The sequence below is a fragment of the Schistocerca americana genome, chromosome 4 (assembly GCF_021461395.2).
Source record: "Schistocerca americana isolate TAMUIC-IGC-003095 chromosome 4, iqSchAmer2.1, whole genome shotgun sequence".
NCBI classification, from domain to species: domain Eukaryota; kingdom Metazoa; phylum Arthropoda; class Insecta; order Orthoptera; family Acrididae; genus Schistocerca; species Schistocerca americana.
Window position 1 is genome coordinate 621,325,133 of NC_060122.1, and position 26,789 is coordinate 621,351,921.

Genomic DNA, 26,789 nt, shown 5'->3' on the forward strand with positions numbered 1-26,789 from the left:
GAGGTCAGGAGAGCGTGGAGGCCACGGAATTGGTCCGCCTCTTCCAATCCATCGGTCACCGAATCTGTTGTTGAGAAGCGTACGAACACTTTGACTGAAATGTGCAGGAGCTCCATCGTGCATGAACCACATGTTGTGTCGTACTTGTAAAGGCACATGTTCTAGCAGCACAGGTAGAGTATCCCGTATGAAATCATGATAACGTGCTCCATTGAGCATAGGTGGAAGAACATGGAGCCCAATCAAGACATCACCAACAATGCCTGCCCAAACGTTCACAGAAAATCTGTGTTGATGACGTGTTTGCACAACTGCGTGTGGATTCTCGTCAGCCCATACATGTTGATAGTGAAAATTTACAATTTGATCACGTTGGAATGGAGACTCATCCGTAAAGAGAACATCTGCACTGAAATGAGGATTGACACATTGTTGGATGAACCATTCGCAGAAATGTACCCGTGGAGGCCAATCAGCTGCTGATAGTGCCTGCACACGCTGTACATGGTACGGAAACAACTGGTTCTCCCGTAGCACTCTCCATATAGTGAAGTGGTCAACGTTACCTTGTACAGCAGCAACTTCTCTGACACTGACATTAGGGTTATCGTTAACTGCACGAAGAATTGCCTCGTCCATTGCAGGTGTCCTCGTCGTTCTAGGTCTTCCCCAGTCGCGAGTCATAGGCTGGAATGTTCGGTGCTGCCTAAGACACCGATCAATTGCTTCGAACGTCTTCCTGTCGGGACACCTTCGTTCTGGAAATCTGTCTCGATACAAACGTACCGCGCCACGGCTATTGCCCCGTGCTAATCCATACATCAAATGGGCATCTACCAACTCCGCATTTGTAAACATTGCACTGACTGAAAACCACGTTCGTGATGAACATTAACCTGTTGATGCTACGTACTGATGTGCTTGATGCTAGAACTGTAGAGCAATGAGTCGCATGTCAACACAAGCACCGAAGTCAACATTACCTTCCTTCAATTGGGCCAACTGGCGGTGAATCGAGGAAGTACAGTACATACTGATGAAACTAAAATGAGCTCTAACATGGAAATTAAGCGTTTCCGGACACATGTCCACATAACATCTTTTCTTTATTTGTATGTGAGGAATGTTTCCTGAAAGTTTGGCCGTACGTGTTTGTAACACCATGTATTATGTAATATGCACCAAACACAAAATCATAGGGCTCTCTATTGCTCGTTGTAAACTTTTTGGATTTGGTGCATTGTCTTACTTAAATGCAAATATCACAATAACTATGACCCTTAACGAAATGATGGGCGTGTCATCATGAAGCTGACATGTAAAGCTATAAGTAACGCTAAAATGAAATTTTTTACCAATCAGTTTCTGTAAAATTATTTGAGAACGACTGCAGGGTATTCGCCTCCATTCAGTCATTGCATAGCGCCACCGACCGGCTGAAAGCGAGCAAACAATGACGACCTCCATCTCCGAACAAACGAATGAACTCTTCCAGCGCTTCGGACGAAAACTGGTCACTGTGCATCGAGCCCCGTATCCTGCGCGGGCTCTGCATGGTGACACAGGGAAGGTATATGGTGACATAGAGAATATATGAACTGACGTGGAGAATTGACATAGTGACTTATGTGGTGACATAAATTCAAATGGCTCTAAGCACTACAGGACTTAACATCTGAGGTCATTAGTCCCCTAGACTTAGAACTACTTAAATCTAACTAACCTAAGGACATCACACACATCCATACCCGAGGCAGGATTCGAACCTGCGGCCGTAGCAGTCGCGCGGTTCCGGACTGAAGCGCCTAGAACCGCTCGGTCACAGCGGCCGGCTGTGGTGACATAGAGAAAGTGCATGGTGATATAGAGACAGGAGGTGCATAGTGGCACAAAGAAGGTGCACAGTCTCAGAAGATATTTTGTGCCGTGGAGAAGGCAGGGGGTTACAAATAATAAGTATATGGTGACTTAGAGAAGGTGTATGTTGACGTGGAAAAGGTATTTCGCGACTGAGAATGTACACGATTTCGCAGAGAAGGCCTATATTGTGGTAATACACATTGAGGTGACTAGGGACATTGGGTTTAACGTCCCGCCGAGATCGAGTCGTTAGAGCCAAATATTATAAAAACTACTGTGCTACATTAAGAAAGGTTATTAAAAAGTCCAGAAGCATGTGCATCATGTCTGAGATTAATACCTCTGATAACAAAATCAAAAAAATTTGGAATATTATTACAAGGGAGACAAGGCAACCAAGAGTACAGGATGACGGTATTACCATCAAAGCGAATGGAAATTTGACAAACAACAAGCCGGAAGTCGAAAACATTTTGAATAATCATTTTTTAAATGTTGTAGAGAAAATAGGGTCTAAATGTTCATTAGAAGAAGCAAGGCAGTTAATGGAAGAGGCCTTACCCACACAATTTGATACAACTGAAATTCCACCCACCTCTCCTTCTGAAAATAGGAAGATGATAATCTCTCTCAAGAATAAAAGCTCACGTGGAACTGATGTCATTTCAAGCAGGATAATAAAAGCTTGTTCCCAAGAGAGAAGTGGGATTCTTAGCCACATATGTAGTAGCTCTCTGAAGCAGGGTATTTCCCCAGATAGACTGAAGTATGCCATTGTTAAACCACTGCATAAAAAAGGGGATACCTCTGATGTCAACAACTACCGCCCAGTCTCTCATCTGACTGCCTTACCCAAAATTCTTGAAAAAGTCATGTGTTTTACAGTAGTTTCCTTTGTAAAAATAAAGTCTTAACAAAGTGTCAGTTTGGTTTCCAGAAAGGTTTTTCAGCGGAAAATGCTATATATACTTTCACTAATGAAATATTAAATACTCTGAGTAACCGGAAGTCACCTGCTGGGATTTTTTTGGTGATCTCTCAAAGGCTTTTGATTGTGTAAATCATGGAATTCTTCTAGATAAGCTGAAGTACTGTGGTATGAATGGGGCAGCGCTCAAATGATTTAAATCATACCTAACTGGAAGAGTGCACAAAGTTGAAATAAGCAGTTCACATAATATGCAAAAAACTGGTGATTTCTCAAACTGGGGAACAATCAAGAATGGGATGCCACAAGGCTCGGTCTTGGGTCCTTTGCTGTTCTTAATATATATTAATGACTTGCCATTCTACATTCACGAAGATGCAAAGCTGGTACTTTTTGCCGATGACACAAGTATAGCTATCACACTCGACAGACAAGAATTAACTAATTAAATTCCACACAGTAAATGGAATGACACCTTTAATAAATATAGAATTCGATCAGAAATCCGTAGCTAAGGTAGAATATTCAAAATTTCTAGATGTATTCATTGATGAGGAGTTGAACTGGAAAAAATACACTGAAGATCTGCTGAAACGTTTGAGTTCAGCTACTTATGCTATTAGGGTCATTGCAAATTTTGGCTATATACATCTCACTAAATTAGTTCACCACGACTATTTTCACTCTCTGCTTTCGTATGGCGTCATATTCTGGAGTAACTCATAATTGAGTAAAACGTGTTCATTGCACAAATGCGTGTAATCAGAATAATCGCTGGAGCTCATCCAACATCATCCTGCAGACACTTATTTAAAAAGCTAGGGATCTTCACTGTAGCCTCGCAATATATGTGCATATATATATATATATATATATATATATATATATATATATATATATATATATTCACTTATGAAATTTGTTATTAACAATACGAACGCATTCAAAAGCAATCGCAGTGTACATGGCTACAACACTAGGAGAAAGGATGATCTTCACTACTCAAGGTTAAATGTAACTTTGGGTCAGAAAGGGGTAAGTTATGCTGCCACAAAAGCCTTTGGTCACTTACCTAATAGCATCAAAAGTCTGACAGATAGCCATATAGCATTTAAAAGGAGATTAAAATAACTTCTGAATGGCAACACGTTCTACTCATTAGATGAATTTTTGGATATAGTAAGTGGGTGATTTCCCCACCCCCCACCCAAAAAAAATTGTCATGTAATATTTTGTGTAATGTAATATCTTGTATAGACGCCTTTTATTAACCTGACACGTTCTACATCATTACGAAGTGTTGTACTCATGATCTATGGAACAGGTACTAGTCTAATCTAATCTAATCTAGAGGCAGAGCATAAGCTCGGATTGTTTAGGAATGAGAAAGGAAATCGGCCTTGCCCTTTCAGAAGAACCATCCCGGCATTTTCCTGCAGCGATTTAACGAAATCACAGAAAAGCTAAATCCGGATGGCAAAACGCAGGTTTGAATTGTCATCTTCTGGAATGCGAGTACAGTTTGCTAACCACAGTGCTACCTCGCCCACTCTGAGGTGACAAAAGTCATGGGTTAGTGGTATGCACATATACAGATGGCGATAGTATCTCGTACATAAGGTAGGGCAGTGCATTGGTGGAGCAGACGTTTGTACTAAGGTGATGCATGTGAAACAGTTTCCGATGTGATTGTTGCCGCACGACTAGAATTAACACACTTTGAACCGGAATGGTAGTTGGAACTAGACGCACGGGACATTCCATTTCGGAAATAGGGAATTCAATATTCCGAATTACACAGTGTCAAGAGTGTGTCGAGAATACCAAATTTCCAGCATTACCTCTTACCGCGGACAACGCAGTGGCCGACGGCCTTTCTGAATGACCAAGAGCAGCGGCGTTTGCGTAGATTTGTCAATGCTAACAAACAAGCAACACTGCTTGAAATAACCGCAGAAATCAATGTGGGAAGTACGACGAACGTATCTATTAGGACAGTGGGGCAAAATCTGGCGTTAATGGGATGCGGCAGCGGACGACAGATGCGGGTGCCTTTGCTAACACCGTGACATCGGCTGCAGCACCTCGTCTGGGTTCGTGACGATATAGGTTGGACCGTAGACGACCAAAACACCGTCGTATGGTGAGATGAGTCCGGATTTCAGTTGGTATGAGCTGGTGGTAGGATTCGAGTTTGGCGCAGACCCCAAGAAGCCATGGACCCCAGTTGTCAACAAAGCACTGTGCAAGTTGGTGGTTGCTCCATATGGGTGTGGGATGTGTTTACATGGAATGGACTGGGTCCTCCTGTCCAAACCAAACATTATGACTGGAAATCGTTACGTTCGGCTACTTGGAGACCATTTGCAGCCATTCATGGATTTCATATTCCCAAACAACGATGGAATTTTGATGGATGACAATGTGCCGTATCAATGGATCACAATTGTTCGCGATTTGTTTGAAGAACATTCTGGACAATTCGAGTGAATGATTGGGCCACCCAGATCGTCCGACATGAACCACATTGAATATTTATGGGACATAATGGAGAGGTCAGTTCGTCCACAAAATCCCGCACCAGCAACACTTTACCAATTATGGACTGCTATAGAGACAGCGTGGCTCAATATTTCTGCAGGGGACTTCCAACGACCTGTTGAGTCCATGTCACGTCGAGTTGCTGCAGTACGCCGCGCACAAGGGGGTCCGACAAGATATTGTGAGGTATTCCATGGCCTTTGTTACCTCAATCTATGTGGTGACTTAGAGAAGTTGTGTGGTGACATGAAAAAGGTGTGTCGAGGTAGAGAGCGTACGGAGTGCCGTAGAGAAGGAGCGTATCGTTGTAACATACTTTAGCTACTTGGCCTGACATCACAAGGGGACAGGAGGAAATGGCGCTTCATGCGTGATTTCTTGCAACTTTTAAGTTTACTTGGACGTCTTGCGACTCGTTTGAAATAGTATTTCGTCCCTTGTGTCAATATTTACACTACTGGCCATTAAAATTGCTACACCAAGAAGAAATGCAGATGATAAACGAGTATTCATTGGACAAATATATTAAACTAGAACTGACATGTGATTACATTTTCACGTAATTTGGGTTCATACATCCTGAGAAATCAGTACCCAGAACAACCACCTCTGGCCGTAATAACGGTCTTGATACACCTGGGCATTGAGTCAAACAGAGCTTGGATGGCGTGTACAGGCACAGCTGCCCATGCAGCTTCAACACGATACCACAGTTCATCAAGAGTAGTGACTGGCGTATTGTGACGAGCCAGTTGCTCGGCCACCATTGACCAGACGTTTTCAATTGGTGAGAGATCTGGAGAATGTGCTGGCCAGGGCAGCAGTCGAACATTTTGTGTATCCAGAAAGGCCCGTACAGGACCTGCAACATGCGGTCGTGCATTATTCTGCTGAAATGTAGGGTCTCGCAGGGATCGAATGAAGGGTAGAGCCACGGGTCGTAACACATCTGAAATGTAACGTCCACTGTTCAACGTGCCGTCAGTGCGAACAAGAGGTGACCGAGACGTGTAACCAATGGCACCCCATACCATCACGCCGGGTGATACGCCAGTATGGCGATGATGAATACATGCTTCCAACGTGCGTTCACCGCGATGTCGCCAAACACGGATGCGACCATCATGATGCTACAAACATAACGTGGATTGATCCGAAAAAATGACGTTTTGCCATTCGTGCACCCAGGTTCGTCGTCGAGTACACCATCGCAGGCGCTCCTGTCTGTGATGCAGCGTCAAGGGTAACCGCAGCCATGGTCTCCGAGCAGATAGTCAATGCTGCTGCAAACGCCGTCAAGCTGTTCGTGGAGATGGTTAATGTCTTGCAAACGTCCCCATCTGTTGACTCAGGGATCGAGAAGTGGCTGCACGATCCGTTACAGCCATGCGGATAAGATGCCTGTCATCTCGACTGCTAGTGATACGAGGCCATTGGGATCCAGCACGGCGTTCCGTATTACCCTCCTGAACCCACCGATTCCATATTCTGCTAACAGTCATTGGATCTCTACCAACGCGAGCAGCAATGTCGCGATGCGATAAACCGCAATCGCGATAGGCTACAATCCGGCCTTTATCAAAGTCGGATACGTGATGGTACGCATTTCTCCTCCGTACACGAGGCTTCACGACAACGTTTCACCAGGTAACGCCGGTCAACTGCTGTTTGTGTATAATAAATCGGTTGGAAACTTTCCTCATGTCAGCACGTTGTAGGTGTCGCCACCGGCGCCAACCTTGTGTGAATGCTCTGAAAAGCTAATCATTTGCATATCACATCATCTTCTTACTGTCGGTTAAGTTTCGTGTCTGTAGCACTTCATCTTCGTGGTGTAGCAATTTTATTGACCAGTGGTGTACATCTCTACGTGTCTCCTTCCCTTACTACCTTCGATAATTTGCCCAACATTTTGTAATCTTTGTGTGTATCATTTTTCCAAACCACCGATTGGAACATACATGGAGTTTTAAAACAAATGTGTCCCGTATTCTTAAAGGAGACAGTGCTGGTTACAATGGGAAACGAGTATTCTGAAACAAATACTTGTTTACATATGAAACACAATGTTGGTGGTGAAATAGGTCAGGACTCAGTGGTGTAGGACACTGTTGACGTTCATTGCTCAATTCTTATTGGTTGTTTCTGCCTCTGTTCTTAGCCCCACGACTGTGATGCTATTTTCAGACGTAGCACTTAAAATTGTCTCCTGTGCAAGCCATTCCACTTATAAGAATTTGAGGTTGCGCTGGCATCAAAATAAGATTGGTGATTCCATAGAGTGTGAACAAAGTAAACAGTTAAATATAGTCGCATTACTCCAGCACATAAATGGGAGATTTCGTCTGCTGTTTTGGTTTGGCTAACGGCGTACAATGGTTCAAATGGCTCTGAGCACTATTGGACCTAACATCTGAGGTCATCAGTCCTTCAGAACTTAGAACTACTTAAACCTAACTAACCTAAGGACATCACACACATCCATGAACGAGGCAGGATTTGAACCTGCGACCTTAGCGGTCGCGCGGTCCAGAGTGAAGCGCCTAGAACCGCTCGGACACTAACAGCGTAAATAGACTGGTACATGTCATGTACGCCGAATGACACCCTCAAGGCCGTATTCCATCTGAAAATAATGTTTGGCAGGTGGTTTCAGCGACATGCAGATAAAAAACCATTCGCAACAAGGACAAGGGGCTGTGGTGAACCCTGCAAAGTTCGCACACCAGATGGAAGGAGTGAGTGTTGCGATGAGGAGATGACGATCCTGTAACAAGCGTGAGAGGAATTAGAGCTGCTGAAGGCACTGACCACATTGTCGTGTGGACAGTTCTTAACGAGCAGATGCTTGATTCATATCGCCTGCAGTGTGTGGAAGCTCCGAGGCCACAAATGCCAGTTTACTGTTCTGCCAATGAATCCTAAGACAGAGTGTCAAAGATATATAGTCCACAGCTTACATTTTATTTGTGAATGAGATCAGATTCACTCATAAGGAGATAATAAATTACCATAATAAGCACCAGATGGAAGATATAAAACGTCAGACTGATAATTGGAAACAGGCATTAGGTTCTCTTTAGTATCAGTATGTGAACAGGAATTGTGGGCGACTGACTCATAGGACTTAATAGGTGATATTTGACACTAATTTCTGCACTGCATATTGCATACGCCGTTGGACAACTCTATTCTTCCAGAAAGGCAATGGATACTGTTTAGGCACTGTGGAGAACCGTCCTGTTTTATAAACCTCGTACTGCAGTACCTAAAGCGAACTTTTAATGAGCGATGGAGTAGTTGGGTGTACAGTAGCATGGACTCTCTGCTCACTTGACCTCATCTCTTAGGTTCTGGCCAACAATATGAGGGTGTCTGCAAACGTACAATTTTATTAATAGCTCTGGCCATTCAAATATTTTCCTTTTCCGCAACAATATGGTCTCATGGATGGTTCAGTTATGTTCCAACTCAGCATTTTTCGAATCTGTTTGGCGATGGCAGGTCTTCTTGCCCTTGGAAGGGAGTAAGAACTACGACAGAAGGTTTTATGTCGGATAATATCATGTTGGCATTCAGAACCTCAGATTATACTGGGCCTCTCTTCAAAAACATTTAAATACTTTAACAAAATTTTTGTTAAATCGGACAACTAATTATTACTTAAATACGCAAATTCAATTACATTATTAATAATGTCCTCCTTAATACAGGGAATGGTAGTAAACTCTGTTTGCTGCCTATTTGTATAGTTTGTGTCTTTGCCGATCAACGTTATTTTTATGACTTGGCAAAATTTCTCACGGCAAATGTCAGTCTTCATGAAATCATCACATACCTCAACACCATCAACTAAAAAATGGCATTTCCTGGAAGAAAGGTCAATTTTTGCGTCCCTTTCCTGAACAAATGCCGGCCAGTGTGGCCGAGCGGTTCTAGGCGCTTCAGTCAGGAACCGCGCGACCGCTACGGTCGCAGGTTCGAATCCTGCCACGTTCATGGATGTGTGTGTTGTCCTTAGGTTAGTTAGGTTTAAGTAGTTCTAAGTTCTAGGAGACTGATGACCTCAGATGTTACGTCCCATAGTGCTCAGAGCCATTTTGTTGATCATTACAATGATTTACATTAGAGTAAAGCTGATCTCTAACGTCATTACCGTCATAATAAAGTATCAAGTGAACTGATCGGTCACTGCTCCTTCCTAGGGTTGCCATCCGCTCCGACATGGGGCCGTCACCGCTATTGACCTTCTTGTCACGACATCCCGACAAGACCCAGTTTTGTCCATATTTTGCAAAATATTGTTAAGAGCTTGGTTCAATAATAACCTCGCATTTAGTTCTCCTGTACAGACGCTTTAGTTCTCCACATTTCTGTTAGAGGTTCGATTATACTAGTTTCAGTCAGTTTGATGATTCTACTGTCATTTCGTCCATTAATTATGGTTGTTATTGTTTGCATAACCGGATGTGTATTTATTATCCTGTCGTCTCTGATTGTGCTTCTTAGAATAATTATGGTGACTGTAGTTATTATTATTATTATTATGCATGAGGATGCATAAGGCAATGGAAACCACTGCATTAAAGACACATAACGTGTATCCACAGGACACGTGGCTTGTAATTGATCTCTCCATTGGCAAAAGATTCCGAAATAGTCCCTCATTCGGATCTCCAGGAGGGGCCGCCAAGGAGGAGGTGACCATGAGAAAAAAAAAATAACCAACGAAAGGGCGACGTTCTACGACTCGGGGCGTGGAATGCCAGAAGCTTGAATGTGGTGGAGAAGCTAGACATTCTGAAAAGGGAAATGCAAAGGCTCAATCTAGCTATGGTACAGGTCAGTAAAGTTAAATGGAAAGAAGACTAGAATTTCTGACCAGATGAGTATAGGGTAATACCAACGGCATCAGAAAATGTTATAACGGGAGTAGATAACGGGAATAAGATTTATTATGAATAAGAAGGTATGGCAGAGAGTGTGTTACTGTGAACAGTTCATTGATAGGGTTGTTCTTATCAGAACTGACAGCACATCAACACTGACAGCTACAGTTCAGCCATACATGCCGAAGCTGATGATGAAGAGAAGAGAAGTGTATGAAGACACTGAAAGAGTAAAACAGATGAAAACTAACAGTCATGGGGAACTGTAATGCAGTTGTACGGGAAGGAGTAGAAGAAAAGGTTACAGGAGAATATGGGCTTGGGACAAGGAATGAGAGGAGAAAGACTAACTGAGTTCTGTGATACATTTGAGCTAGTATTAGCGAATACTGTTCAAGAGACGTCGAATTCAGATACTGGATTGTGAGGCGTACCCAGGAGCAGATACAGACTCAGATCACAATGTAGTAGTGATGAAGAGTTGGCTGAAATTCAAGATATTAGTCAGGAAGAATCAATACGCAAAGAACTGGGGTACAGAAGTGCTATGGAATGACGAGATACTCTTGAAGTCCTCTAAGGCTGTTGATACAGCCATTAAGAGTAGCCCAGTAGGCAGTGCAGTTGAAGAGGAATGGACTTCTCTAAAAAGGCCAATCACAGAAGTTGGAAAGAAAAACATAGGTACAAAGTAGGTATCTGCGAAGGAGCCACAGCTAACAGACGAAATACTTCAGTTGATCAATGAAAGAAGAAAGTACAAAAATATTAAGGTAAATTCGGAAATACAGAAATACAAATCACTGAGGAATGTAATAAATAGGAAGTGCAAGGAAGCTAAGACGAAATGGTTGCACGAAAAATGTGAAGGAATTGAAAAAGAAATGATTGTCGGAAGGACTGATTTAGCGTATAGGACAGTCAAAGCAACCTTCGGTGGAATTAAAAGCAAGGGTGATAATATTAAGAGTGCAACTGGAATTCCACTGTTAAGTGTAGAGGAGAATGCGGATGGATGCAAAGAGTACATGAAGGTCTCTATGAGGAGGAAGATTTGTCTGATGTGATAGAAGAAGAAACAACAGTCGATTTAGAAGAGATAGGGGATCCAGTATTAGAATTAGAACGTAAGAGAGCATTGGAGGACGTAAGATCAAATAAAGCAGAAGGGATAGATAAAACTCCATCAAAATTTCTAAAACAGGCAACAAAGCGACTATTCACGTTGGCATTTAGAATGTATGAGTCTGGCGACATGCTGTTTGACTTTCGGAAGAATGTCATCCAAACAATTGCGAAAAACTGGAAGAACCGACAAGTGTGAGAACTATTGCACAACAAGCTTAACAGCTCATGCATGCATCCAAGTTGCTGACAAGAATAATATAGAAGATTTTTTGCTAAATGACGATCAGTTTAGCTTTAGAAAAGGTAAAGACACCAGAGAGACAATTCTGTTGTTGCTGGAAGCAAAACAAAAGAAAAATCAAGATACGTTCACAGGATTTGTCGACTTGAAAAAAGCGTTCAACAGTGTAAATGATGCAAGATGCTCGAAATTCTGAGAAAAATAGGGGGAAGCTATAGGAAGAGACGGGTAATATGCAATATGTAATGTACAAGAGCCAAGAGGGAAGTAATAAGAGTGGACGACCTAGAATGAAGCGCTCGGATTGAAAAGAGTGTAAGACAGGGATGTGGTCTTTCCCCCCTTCTGTTCAATCTGTACATCGAAGAAGCAATGATGGAAATGAAGAAAAACCTCAGGAGCGGAATGAAAATTTAAAGTGAAAGGATGTCAGTGATACGATTCGCTGACGACATTTCTATCCTGAGTGAAAGTGAAGAAGAATTACATGATATGCTGAATGGAATGAACAATCTAATGTTTACAGAATATGGATTGAGAGTAAATCGATGAAAGACGAAAGTAATGAGAAGTAGCAGAAATGAGAGCAACGAGAAATTTAACATGAGATTGATCGTCACGAAGTAGATGAAGGCAAGGAATTCTACTATCTAGGCAGCAAAATGAACAGTGACGGACGGGGCAAGGAGGAATCAAAAGCAGACTAGCGCCGGCAAAAAGGGTATTCCTGGCCAAGAAAAGTGTACTAGTATCAAACATAGACCTTAATTTGAGGAAGAAATTTCTGAGAATGTACGTTTGGTTCAAATGGCTCTAAGGACTATCGGGCTTAACAGCTGAGGTCATCAGTCCCCTAGACTTAGGACTACTTAAGGGGAGTTGTACCGCCCTATCTCGACAATGTTAAATTGGCTATATAAATGCCCCGTTTTCTCAGGAACTGTTGAGTATATAAATGTGGTGTTTTTATCACATGTTCTCCCATGTTTTGTGACTGTATTGCTCTACAATCACTTTAAAATAACAACTGGAAAAAAGTTATGATTTTTCCCTAAGCATATAATTTTTTGGTGTAAATTTTTACAATTTTAATTTCTTGAATTTTAACTATTACAGTAAATACTACTAAAGTAGAGCTACAACATCATTGTACTATCTACGTCATGTGGTAAATAATTCATTGATGTAGATTCAGAAGTTTCTGAGAAAGAGGGGCTTTTATACTGAAAAATATCATGTTGAGGAAATTGCGTTTAAAGAAAAAATTTTAATATACAGCCAACTGAAACATAAAATATATGTTAGAATCCTCTTGGCTGGTAGTCGTCATCTGCTCCTTCATCTTCCTCACCCAGGGCTGCCCTTCTTCTTTTGGAACTGGCTTCTTTTGACATATTGTTTGTTGCAATCTCTGCCTTCATGATTCGCAGTTGGCCCAAGTCCATCACTCTGTTAGTGCTGTTGTAACCTTTATGAATGCCAAGATATTCCAAAACCTGTAGTCTTCCAGAATAGCCATCATTAAAAGTAAGAATAGCATCCAAAACACCAAATTCAAAGACTGACCTTCCAACAAACACATTTTTTGGTATCCTTGACCATACAACATTGTCAAATGATTCTTTCGCATTTTGTGTTTTGCCCTTGAGGCATTTCTTCAACAGCTCTGGTTGGGCAAGATCCTGTAACATAGGTATCATGGCGAGCATAACAGCATTTGGTATAGTAATTTTGTGCGAGAAAGTGTCTACTTTACCCTCCTCTTTTGCCTTCAAGTATTTACACCATTCAGTGGAACACAGCTTGTGTATTGGTTCAGCATCTGTAGACAGCTTGTGAAAATAAATTGCCCAAACAGCTCTCTTTATACCATCTAAATTATCTCTGTTACTTCTAATAGCCATACCATAATATTGTGTAGTCTGATCAATTTGTTTATCAGTCAATCGACGTCTTATACTTAGACCATCATATAACTTGGTACTTCTCAACTGCTGTTTGAGTCTACGTAGTCTCGTGCCCATCCTCTTTTGCACATGATTAATGCACTCCAGTTTTGTAATTGACAAATCACCATAGGGTTTACTCTCCGCCACTGCCTTAAACCATCGTGAGTCTCCATCCCCAAGAAAACTCACGTAGCGAACAGCGCGGTCATGCTGGGAACGTTGGAACATTTTCACTACAGAAGCAACCTCCATCCCTCCACTAGTTCCTTCATAGTTTCTCTGACAATTCATTTCATGCTTAGTTTGCTTTTCAGTACTCTTGCCTGCTTGCCTACAACCCTGACAGTACATGGTCAACACATCAACATCGAACACTTTCCCACTGTCGATGCTGATAATAGATGCATATGAATTCTTTGACTGGGAACCTCTATTTTGCCAGGATCCGTCGAATGATATTGCTATGTCAGAACTACCATTTTCTCATACAGCCTGCTCTGCTGCTGTAGTCATTGACTCCATAGAACACGCCTTGACACTACTTCTTACTATCGAGTTGTATTTGATAGATTTTGTAGGGGGACTATAGATTTTCAGCAAGTCACAAAGAACCTTACCAGCGTAATGGCCTTTTCCTATGCATCTAAGTCCATAGAAATAGATTAGTGTCAAAAAGTCCATTCTTTGCACTTACTTCTGAAGTCTTGAAAGTCTTTTCGCTTTTACAGTTCAAACACATTATTTGTAAAGTGCACACCAGACCATTGCGTTGAGATACCTTTTCAGAAATTTCAATTTCCCCTCCACATATACGACAACACACTGTTTCACACAAAGCTGAAAATAGTATATGGAGATTAATAATGATATTGCAGTTTGTTTCACTGTCTGAAGCTGCGTTGCATTTTACATCATTACCCAGCAGTTTTTTTTTGGAAGCACTCGGAGGAGTAGAAGAACTGTCACTATTTACAACCAAATTATCACGCCCTTCGGCGGTAACCACTCTTTTTACTGCTGCTATATTTGTTCTGTAGTATCTATTTCCTTTGTTTCGTATTTTTAAACACTCTTTTTGGTTTAGTCATGACGGAAACTATCACAGGAAACACAGAAACTAAAACGCGGGTAGTGGATAACTGTTATTGTCAAACATAAACAAATGTACAGTTCAAAGAGTTTACTGCGAAGTACCGCCAATGTAGGCAACTTATGAAACGGATAGTTCTCTACAAAACAAAAGAAACCACAGCCTCCTAGACTATACAGTTCCAGAGGAAAACGCCAATATGCGAATTATCGGAAACATCATTGCATGATTATTTTCAAATATTTATTTAAAATAGTAAAATTCCAATATTTCAATAAAACCAATACCAAATTGTGCATAAAGATCCATATTTTCATAATTTACATAAAAGTAAAAATGTCAGATTTTGTCATTTTGGACGGTACGACTCCCCTTAAACCTAACTAGCCTAAGGACATCACACACATCCATGCCCGAGGCAGGATTCGAACCTGCGACCGTAGCAGCAGTGCGGTTCTGGAGTGAGGCGCCTAGAACCGCTCGGCCACAGCGTTTGGATCACAGGATTGTATGGTAGTGAAACATGAGCTGTGGGAAAACCGGAACAGAAGAGAATCGAAGTATTTGAGATGTAGCGCTATAGACAAATGTCGAAAATTAGGTGAAGGAAGAGAATGTTCTGCGCATAATCGGAGAGGAAAGGAATATGTGGAAAACACTGTCAAGGAGAAGGGACAGGATGATAGGACATCTGTTAAGACATCAGGGAATAACTTCCATGGTACTAGAGGGAGCTGTAGAGGGTAAAAACTGTAGAGGAAAACAGAGATTGGAATACATCCAGCAAATAATTGAGGACGTAGGTTGCAAATGTTACTCTGGGATGAAGAGGTTGGCACAGGAGAGGAATTCAGTGGCGGGTCGCATCAAACCAGTCAGAAGACCGATGACACAAAAAAAGTGCGATATTACCACCGTCTGTATATGTGCATATCGCCATCCTATGACTTTTGTTACCCCGAAAGGACAGAGTAATGGGAGATGTAGGTGGTGTATTTGTCACAATAGGCAAAAAACTCAAACTCAATGAAATAGAAACTGAAGCTGCGTGCAAAACTTGTTAGGCAAGACTCAATATGAAGCGAGGGCATAAACTTAGAATTGGGTATTTCTGTCGACCATCAGGCTCACTCCACATCCTACAAAAACTTTATATGTATTCCCCATTCATACTGTTATCGTTTAAGGAGACTTTAATCATCCGATAATCTTATTTTTCCTGCACGGGGTCAGCATGTTAACCTGGATTTGGCGATGTTAGTGGGTGCAGCATGGCTGGATGGCCTTCTTGTAGCTACCCATTCCTCCCCGACATGGAGCTGGTGTACCCCATCTGTCTCCGTCTAGTGTTATCCCTTGCAAAAGTGTGTGATGTGTTTGCAAACCGTACAGCTGAGGCGGGATGTGGGAATCAGGCCTGTATTCAGGCACCTAGATGCAGAAAACCGCCTGAAAACGATATCCAGTCTGGTATTCATCGTTATCCCTCAGGCAGATTCGATCCGGAGTCGGCGCATCTCCCGAATCCCGAAAGCGGCGTGCTAACGCGCGCAGCTATCCAGGCGGATCTTAATCAGCCCATAATCGACTGGTCGACTGGGATAGTTACAGTTAAGTAGTGAATGTGAGTAGACATCCTCGAAATCCTGAGGAACAAATACATCGAAACCAGAAGGGAAATGTGTATTCTAAATGACAAAATTTCCATCATGGACAGCGCTATTTATTATATTAACCCCAATTACAATTTTGACTTTTAAGTCATTTTTAAGTGGTTAAGGTCCTGAAAACACAGCAGTTGTTAACACTAGCAAAATAAATAAAAGCGAGGTGAGCTTACATGGCTCATCTCAGCAGTTGCCACATACACCATCAATGTGAAACAGACACAAATCTCGTTCGAGTGGATTCGTTGTTTCTACACATATCAGCATCCCAGCTCGGCGTCAACCTCCAGTCGCATTCGCACTGGGCTTCTCGCTGCCACCCGGATCCGCCACGGCCCTTCATGGATCGGGTGTCGCATGGCGAGCGACAGGCTGGCAACCTGAGGTGTGCCAGTAAGCCAGCACGGCTTACAGCTACTGCATTTAGATGCAGCTTATATGCAACTTGAACTGACAGTGACGGGTTCTGCTAGCCCCTCTAGACAACAAATAGCTATGATCTCGTAGAATCTGGTGTACTGTCGGTGGTCCGCGTCTTCCCAACACGTCGAGTTACGACGTTCAAATATCGTGTTGGGAAGGCGCGGACCACCGGCAGTACACCCGATTCTACGAGGTGACAACATATCGCCGGTCAAAGTCTTAGAAATTATATAACAAATAGCTAGACGTTCGGTTGCATTCAGAGTTCAGTCTTCAACACAACATTAATTATTTCAAGTTTTAAATTTTTTCATTAACCATTTTTTGACACACCGTAAGAGCTTAACTTAGGTAAGGGGCCGCGAAGAAGTGTTCTAATAGGTTGGTGCATAGCTTCGTAGCGTTTTAGTTTTGTATGTTGGTATTCCCGTTGGTATGGTTTTTTTTCATCGATTTTCATTTTTTATTTATAGTTTGCTGATGCTTTATGAGTTTAAATATTGTCATTTTGTCATCTGGAGATAGTGAATGGAGCCGTGGACACTAGAAAATGGACTGCCAAGTAGAGAAATCGGAACATTTGAGAAATAGTCTTTTGTTTGAGTTCAACAGACGGGAAACAGGCTCCCAGAAACTGGTTCCGGATATGGGGACAATGTCACTGGACATAGACAAGAAAATGGTTTGCTCGTTTTAAGGAAGATTGTTTCGACATTAGTGGATCCACGTTCGGGAAGACTTTGGGGTTGGATGAAGATCGCCGGCCGTCGTGGCCGAGCGGTTCTAGGCGCTTCAGTCCGGAACTGCGCTGCTGCTACGGTCGCAGGTTCGAATCCTGCCTCGGGCATGGATGTGTGTGATGTCCTTAGGTTAGTTAGGTTCAAGTAGTTCTAATTCTAGGGGACTGATGACCTCACATGTTAAGTCCCATATTGCTCAGAGACATTTGAACCATTTTAATGAATATCGTTTAAACGCATTAATCCACGACAATCCACGTTAGTGTACTCGAGAACTGGCAAATTTAATGAACTGTAACATTCCACCATCATGAGATATTTGTGGGGAAGGTTCAGAAATCAGTTTTAAGGGTACCGCACGCTCTAAGCGAAAATCCCAAAAATCAGCAGGTGGCCATATGAGCATCTCTGCATGCTGGTCATCATTTGTCATTTGTCTCATGGACAATAGCGATTTTTCTTATCATGACCGACTGACAGTCGGCAGGACTCAGCAGGACCAGCCATACCTCTGAGGATGTCCAACGTAGTATTGGACGAAACGTTAGGAATAGAAGAATCTCATGGACCAAGGCCATATAACCCGGAAGAATTATCAACAACAGTACCATCCGGTCGTGAAAGCCTTCATTGTATGAATGGTGGGGAAGGGTTGAGCCCAGAAAAAGCAGCAACGTTTCGTACAAAGACCTGCGCGCATTCACAACAGATAATGTGATGTATCTGGCAGATGGTTGGTTCGAATGGCTCTGAGCACTATGGGACTCAACTGCTGTGGTCATCAGTCCCCTAGAACTTAGAACTAGTTAAACCTAACTAACCTAAGGACATCACACACATCCATGCCCGAGGCAGGATTCGAACCTGCGACCGTAGCAGCGGCGCGGCTCCGGACTGGAGCGCCTAGAACCGCACGACCACCGCGACTGGCTATCTGGCAGAAGAGTGACGGTATGGTGTACCACGAATTGTTTCCCAGCGCTGTAACCATCACTGCTGACATTTATTTTCAACAACTGTGACGCCCTGGAAACGCAGTCGAAGAGTAACAATCAGGAAGACTGCATAAAACGATGATACTCCTCGATAACGCCCGTCCGCACTCTGCTACGCCCAAAATCACGTGATTTCCACAGTCGTGGAATCAAAAACTTAACTCAGCGTTGGAAGACTGTTCTAAACAGTGAAGGAGAATATACACTCCTGGAAATGGAAAAAAGAACACATTGACACCGATGTGTCAGACCCACCATACTTGCTCCGGACACTGCGAGAGGGCTGTACAAGCAATGATCACACGCACGGCACAGCGGACACACCAGGAACCGCGGTGTTGGCCGTCGAATGGCGCTAGCTGCGCAGCATTTGCGCACCGCCGCCGTCAGTGTCAGCCAGTTTGCCGTGGCATACGGAGCTCCATCGCAGTCTTTAACACTGGTAGCATGCCGCGACAGCGTGGACGTGAACCGTATGTGCAGTTGACGGACTTTGAGCGAGGGCGTATAGTGGGCATGCGGGAGGCCGGGTGGACGTACCGCCGAATTGCTCAACACGTGGGGCGTGAGGTCTCCACAGTACATCGATGTTGTCGCCAGTGGTCGGCGGAAGGTGCACGTGCCCGTCGACCTGGGACCGGACCGCAGAGACGCACGGACGCACGCCAAGACCGTAGGATCCTACGCAGTGCCGTAGGGGACCGCACCGCCACTTCCCAGCAAATTAGGGACACTGTTGCTCATGGGGTATCGGCGAGGACCATTCGCAACCGTCTCCATGAAGCTGGGCTACGGTCCCGCACACCGTTAGGCCGTCTTCCGCTCACGCCCCAACATCGTGCAGCCCGCCTCCAGTGGTGTCGCGACAGGCGTGAATGGAGGGACGAATGGAGACGTGTCGTCTTCAGCGATGAGAGTCGCTTCTGCCTTGGTGCCAAAGATGGTCGTATGCGTGTTTGGCGCCGTGCAGGTGAGCGCCACAATCAGGACTGCATACGACCGAGGCACACAGGGCCAACACCCGGCATCATGGTGTGGGGAGCGATCTCCTACACTGGCCGTACACCACTGGTGATCGTCGAGGGGACACTGAATAGTGCACGGTACATCCAAACCGTCATCGAACCCATCGTTCTACCATTCCTAGACCGGCAAGGGAACTTGCTGTTCCAACAGGACAATGCACGTCCGCATGTATCCCGTGCCACCCAACGTGCTCTAGAAGGTGTAAGTCAACTACCCTGGCCAGCAAGATCTCCGGATCTGTCCCCCATTGAGCAAGTTTGGGACTGGATGAAGCGTCGTCTCACGCGGTCTGCACGTCCAGCACGAACGCTGGTCCAACTGAGGCGCCAGGTGGAAATGGCATGGCAAGCCGTTCCACAGGACTACATCCAGCATCTCTACGATCGTCTCCATGGGAGAATAGCAGCCTGCATTGCTGCGAAAGGTGGATATACACTGTACTAGTGCCGACATTGTGCATGCTCTGTTGCCTGTGTCTATGTGCCTGTGGTTCTGTCAGTGTGATCATGTGATGTATCTGACCCCAGGAATGTGTCAATAAAGTTTCCCCTTCCTGGGACAACGAATTCACGGTGTTCTTATTTCAATTTCCAGGAGTGTATTAGTGATCATTATAGTCTCTATTATGTGTATCTGTTGCGTTTATTAAACATGTGAAAAAATGCTACAAACTTATGCACCAACTTAATCAATCGGATCGTCTTCCAGACCGCATTTGTAGTGTGCTCAGCCTATATATGATGTGGTGCTGTGTTCCAGGTGTACCGGAATGAGGGCCCACGGCCGGTGCGCGACTCCATCAAGTCCCTCAAGTTCTATCGGGAGGTCACACGCAAGGACTTGTTCGGGGACATACAGGGAGTTGCCTTCACGTGAGTTACTACGGCGAGCAATTTGTAACTAGTTGTGACTTCTGAAGCATCCATGTTCATATACCTGTATATGTATTTCTACAGCTAATTAAGCATATCGGCCAAAATATTAGTCAACTCACTAACCCGTTAAAAGAGCATACTGGTCACTTTGTAGCATTGTATATTGCGAAGACCTGTCAGGCTTTCGTGTGACTGCCCATTTCCGAAGCACGTCACAGCAGTGAAGTGGTGTTTATGTGCCAATTAGATGTGTGGAATCAGAGCTGTAAGCCGGGTCGACTTTGGAGACGTAACAGAATGAAAGAAACAGTGCGGTTTTGTTCGGAAGTGCCCGTGACTACACAGTGAATGAAGTTACTTTGTCAACGCGGATAGTTCAACGTGTCTACAAGATATGGTGCGCCATTCGCACCAATTTAACTCGGAGTAAGAACGGTGAAAAGATCGTAGACGACAGGGACCAGGGGCGAGTGGCACACCTTGTTAATGGGAATCTGTTTCACACCTGACAAGAATTGCCGTCGGCAATGAATGCAAGTCCATTCCAACCAACATCTGAGCAAACACTGTGAAGAGAACTGGATCTAATGTAACTTTGCAGTTGGGTACCTCGCTCGAGGTCGTTGATCACAGCAGCACGTCTTCAATACGCCAAACAACACCGAAACTGAATAGTAGCTGGTTGGAGGAGCCAATGTAGGCGCTGACTCTGGTATCCAGTCGATCGTACATATGGTGATACCGGCCTGGAATACTTTACGCCGCACCTGCTCAAACTTTCACGTTGTAAGATTGGTTGGTTGACGAGTCACCGAGTTACTTATCTTTCCGTCATATGCCACACTTCCACGGCTGCAGACAAGTACGGAGATCGTGGTAGCCAGGGAAGTTGCTTCACGCCTTGCAGAGTACTTTGAGTTTCAAAGACAGAGCATGGGCGAGCATTATCCTGTTGCAAGAACGGCAAGTATTGCAACCCCGATCATAAGGCCTGGGGTGGGGGCCGATGTGTGTTGGACGAATGCACTCTATGACACAGCACTCACCAGATCTGCGTCGTACATGCAAATGACCATCACTTGCTTGCAGGCAGAATATGCTTTCTCCGTTGAAGACACCAGTGCGCCACCCCATCTTCCAAGTGATCCTCTAACGGCAACAGTCAAGCCGTGCGCGTCAATGCTATGGCGTGTGTGGAAGGCGGGCTAGAGGTGTGTATGCCCATAGTCCCTCAGCTAATAACTGGTTCACAACGGTTCGCGTTGACACGCCTGTGCTCACAAGCTCTCTTATCTGTGCTGTGGTAGCTGTACAATTTGCCACTACTGATCTTCCAATACTACGATCCTGGTGGCGTCTGTGCTGCATGGACGTCCAGAACCTTGTCTACAGCTGCGAGAACGTTCACGTGACACTGATACCAGCATCGTTGCACAACTGACGCAGCGCATCCAACTTGTGTGGCAGTTCTCCGAAAGGACCACCCCGCCATTCGGAAAGCCACAATACGACGCTTTTCAAACTCGCTCAGTAGGCTTTAGGAAGAATAAATGCATCTCTGTGACATGGTTGCCTGCTGGCTTCGCACGTTTGCACCACACCGAGCCTTCTGACTGTGAACAATCCCTATTAAACGGTAGAGACAGATGGCGCTCTGGTAGCTATCCCACCACGCTCTCTGTTGGCGGACGACGTTGAAATTATTATCAATACATGTCCTATCGCCACCTGTCAGTACATGTCCTATCGCCGCCTGTTGTGGCCGAGCGGTTCTAGGCGCTTCAGTCCAGAACAGTGCTGCTGCTACGGTCGCAGGTTCGAATCCTGCCTCGGGTATGGATGTGTGTGATGTCTTTAGTTTAGTTATATTTAAGTAGCTCTAAGTCTAGGGGACTGATGACCTCAGATGTTAAGTCCCATAGTGCTTAGAGCCATTTGAACCATGTCCTATCACTCAAGTGGCATATGCCGTCATTGGATCAAAATGGAGACGTCTTTTCTGGTGTACATCTCCATACTGAGTATGTTGTGAACATTCCCTTCCCCAAGATGATAGCGGAAGTGTTCATAGGGCACGCTGTCGCTCCTCAACTGAAACGCTAAATCAACCGATTCTGAATCCCACAGAAAAGTTTTGGACGATTCACGAAAATAGGTGAAACATCGGAACCAACACCCCCACAGTTTGGTAACTCTAGGGGATTTAATCATTGGTAACTGGCTTCAGTGTGATGTCTCAATGTGGCGACAAATTTTTTGTGTGCTGTGCTTGTTAACGCGTAGTATATTATTACCAATTTGCTCTAGTTTTATGCTCAGTCCGGGGACTAGGTGTTTGTGTTGTCCTCATCATTTCATCATCATCATCATCATCATCATCATCATCATCATCACTCGTGACAATGGCTAGATTGGATTGGGTAAAAAATTGGACTGTGTAAAAATGGGACTTTGTACGAGCGCTGATGACCGCGCAGTAGAGCGCCCACCAAACCAAATATCATCATCATCATCATCATCATCATCATCATCTAGTTTTATGAAAACCAGTTGAACATGGACCTGTCCTTACCTGTCAGAATTGTGATTCGAGCTACCATCACGCCGCAGTTTTAAATCGCGGATAGGCAGGGGATCAACTGCTCCGAAATTGATGCAGTTGTTGTACGATGTTGTGGGCGAGTGGTGAATAGAGAGGCAAAACTTAGACTTACACACACAACAGTGTTTCCAATGACAGTCGTCGAGCACACTTAGTGTTGTCGATGAACGTGTGATAGGCAGTAACATGTAAGGGAATATTATTTTATTGTGGGCTTGGAATATTTGGCAAGCCATTCGTAGTGAGAAGGACCCGCTCCACCAGTGAGATGTGACGCTAAGGAGCCACAATCGTAGCTGCTGTGATATGTATCCCGAAGACTCGGTTGATTCAGCTCTGCAAGCTATTCTTACCTGCGCACGTCTCTTCATGCCTGAATAATCATTGGGACCTGTTACCATACAGTAGAGCTGTATGTCTATAAAATGGCTATACGGGGGACATTCAGTAAGTAATGCAACATAATTTTTGCTGAAAGCAAGTTGGTTTTATTTAGGATTCCAATACACCATATTATTCACCATTCTTTCGGCTACACCGGGGTCCCGGGTTTGATTCCCCGCGAGGTCAGGGATTTTCACCTGCCTCGAGATGACTGGGTGTTTGTATTGTCCTTATCATTTCATCATCATTCATGAAAGTGGTGATATTGGACTGAGCAAAGGTTGGGAATTTGTACGGGCGCTGATAACCGCGCAGTTGAGCGCGCCCCACGAGCCAAACATCATCATCATTTTTTGGCTACAGAACCCTACTTTTTAACATAATGCCTATTCAGTGCGACAGTCTTACGCCACCTTATAGGGACGGCCTGTGTGGTCGACGTCAAGAGCCAACATCTCACCACATCAATTACCTCCCCATCATCCACGTACTGCTTCCTGCAGAGTGCCTCCTGCATTGGGCCAAACATCTACATCTACATCTACATGACTACTCTGCAGTTCACCCGTAAGTGCCTGGCAGAGGGTTCTTCAAAGCACCTTCAGACTGTTTCTCTACCGTTTCACTCTCTAACACTGCATGGGAAAAATGAACACATAAATCTTTCTGTATGAGCTCTTCTCTTATTTTATTATGATGATGATCACTTCTTCCTACGTAGGATGGGCAACTGTATGATTTTCTTGATTCACTGAAACAATTATTAATAACGTATTTGTTTTTTTCCTGTTTGTGGTCCCTTATTAGTCACCTTACCTTCCTGTAATTTGTTCCCAACCGTAAAAATTTGACGATTTATTGGTTTACCGTCAATCGAGGACATCCGTCGTTAGAACGTTAGAGAGGACACCACTGTGCATGACTGGGTTCTTAACGTTGTAAATACTATGGTACACGTCTTCAGACAAGGTTTCCAAATTATTGGGTGGAGCAATTTCAAGTGAACAAAGGACCTACGACACCTCACACATTTACTAGTGAAAAGCGTGTCACACATTTGTCAGTTCCTGTAGACTGTAAAAAACTATAATTAAACTCCGTCCGAATAGGTCTTGAAAGTCGAACAGTACCGAAAGACTGCCGTGTCATCCTATATCTACATTTAAATCTACATCTACGTGATTACTCTGCTATCCACAATAAAGTGCCTGGCAGAGGGTTCAATGAACCACCTTCAAGCTGTCTCTCTACCGTTCCACTCTCGGACGGCACGCGAGAAAAACCAGCACTTAAATTTTTCTGTGCGAGCCCTGATTTCTCTTATTTTATAGTGATGATAATTTCTCCCTATGTAGGTGGGTGCCAACAGAATGTTTTCCCAATCGGAGGAGAAAACTGGTGATTGAAATTTCATGAGAATATCCCGTCGCAACGAAAAACGCCTTTGTTTTAATGATTGCCACTCCAATTCACGTATCATGTCTGTGACATTTCGCCATAATACAAAACGAGCTGCCCTTCTTTGCACTTTTTCGATGTCGTCCATCAGTCTCACTTGATGCGGATCCCACACCGCACAGCAATACTCTAGAATAGGGCGGACAAGCGTGGTGTAAGCAGTCTCTTTAGTAGACCTGTTGCACCTTCTAAGTGTTCTGCCAATGAATCGAAGTATTTTGTTTGCTCTACCCACAATATTATCTACGTGATCGTCCCAATTTAGGTTATTTGTAATTGTAATCCCTAAGTATTTTGTTGAATTTACAGCCTCCAGATTTGTGTGACTTATCGCGTAATCGAAATTTAGCCGATTTCTTTTAGTACTCAAGTGAATAACTTCACACTTTTCCTTATTCAGTGTCATTTGCCACTTTTCGCACCATACAGATATCTTATCTAAATCATTTTGCAAGTCGTTTTGATCATCTGATGACTTTATAAGGCGCTAAATGATAGCATCATCTGCAAACAATCTAAGAAGGCTACTCAGATTGTCGTTAATATAGATCAGGAACAACAGAGGGCCTATAACACTTCCTTGAGGAACGCCGGGTATTACTGCTGTTTTATTCGATGACTTTCCGTGTATTAGTACGAACTGTGACCTTTCTGACAGGAAATCACGAATCCAGTCGCATAACTGAGGCGATAACCCATAGGCACGCAGATTGGTTAGAAGACGCCTGTGAGGAACGGTGTCGAAAGCCTTCTGGAAATCTAAAAATATGGAATCAATTTGACATCCCCTGTCGATAGCACTTATTACCTCATGAGTATAAAGAGCTAGCTGTGTTTCACAAGAACGATATTTTCAGAAACCGTGCTGACTATGTGTCAATACATCCTTCTCTTCGAGGTACTTCATAATGTTCGAATACAGTATATGTTCCAAAACCCTATTGCAAATCGCCGTTAGTGATATAGGCCTGTAATTCAGCGAATTACTCCTACTTCCCTTTTTGGGTATCGGTGTGGCTTGAGCAATTTCCAGTCTTTAGGTACGGATCTTTCTGTGAGCGAGTGGTTGTATATAACTGCTAAATATGGAGCTATTTCATCAGCATACTCTGAGTAAACCTGACTGGTGTGCAATCTGGACCAGAGGCCTTGCCTTTATTAAGTGACTTAAGCTGCTTTGTTACACCGAAGGGATCTATTTCTATGTTTCTCATCTTGGCAGTTGTTCTTGACTGGAATTCAGGAATATTTAGTTCGTCTTCTTTCGTGAAGGAGTTTCGGAAAACTGTGTTTAATAACTTTACTTTAGTGGCACTGTCATCAGTGAGTCAGTGACTTCACCGTTGCTATCGCGCAGTGAAGGTATTGATTGGTTCTTGCCACTGGTGTGCTTTATGTATGACCAGACTCTCTTTGGGTTTTTTGCCAGATTTCGAGACAGAATTTCGTTGTGGAAATTAGTAAAAGGATCTCGCATTGAAGTACGCGCCATACTTGGAACTTCTGTAAAACTTTGCCAATCTTGGGGATTTTGCGTTCTTTTAAATTTGGCATGCATTTTTCGTTGCTTCCGCAACAACGATCTGTGTACCATGGGGGATCAGTACCATCACTTATTAATTTATGTGGTATATATCTCACAGTTGCTGTCGATACTGTCTCTTTGAAAACATTCTACAACTTTTCTACACTTACATGATCAGATCGGAAGAAATGAAGAGTGTCTCTTAATAGGCGTTAAGAGCATTTTTATCAGCTTTTTAAATAGATATACTTTGCGTTTGTTTTTGATGGTTGTAGGTGTTACGGTATTCAGCCTAGCACCAACTGTCTTGTGATCGCTAATCCCTGTATTCGTCACAATACTCACTACTTGTCCAGGATTATTTGTTGCTAAAAGGTCAAGTATGATTTCGTAACCATTTACGCTTCGTGTGGGCTCATGAACTAATTGTTGAAAATAATTTTCTGATCAAGCATTCTGTACAATTTC

General features: G+C 43.6%; 1 protein-coding gene across 1 annotated transcript in view; it reads left to right on the forward strand.

Annotated features, from left to right (window-relative positions):
* LOC124612957 (probable cytochrome P450 301a1, mitochondrial) overlaps window positions 1-26,789 on the forward strand; it is a 284,020-nt gene that overhangs the window by 125,988 nt on the left and 131,243 nt on the right. Inside the window, exon 4 of the mRNA XM_047141477.1 lies at window positions 20,237-20,349. Within this exon, the coding sequence (XP_046997433.1) occupies window positions 20,237-20,349 (113 nt within the window). The remainder of the gene's footprint in view (window positions 1-20,236; window positions 20,350-26,789) is intronic.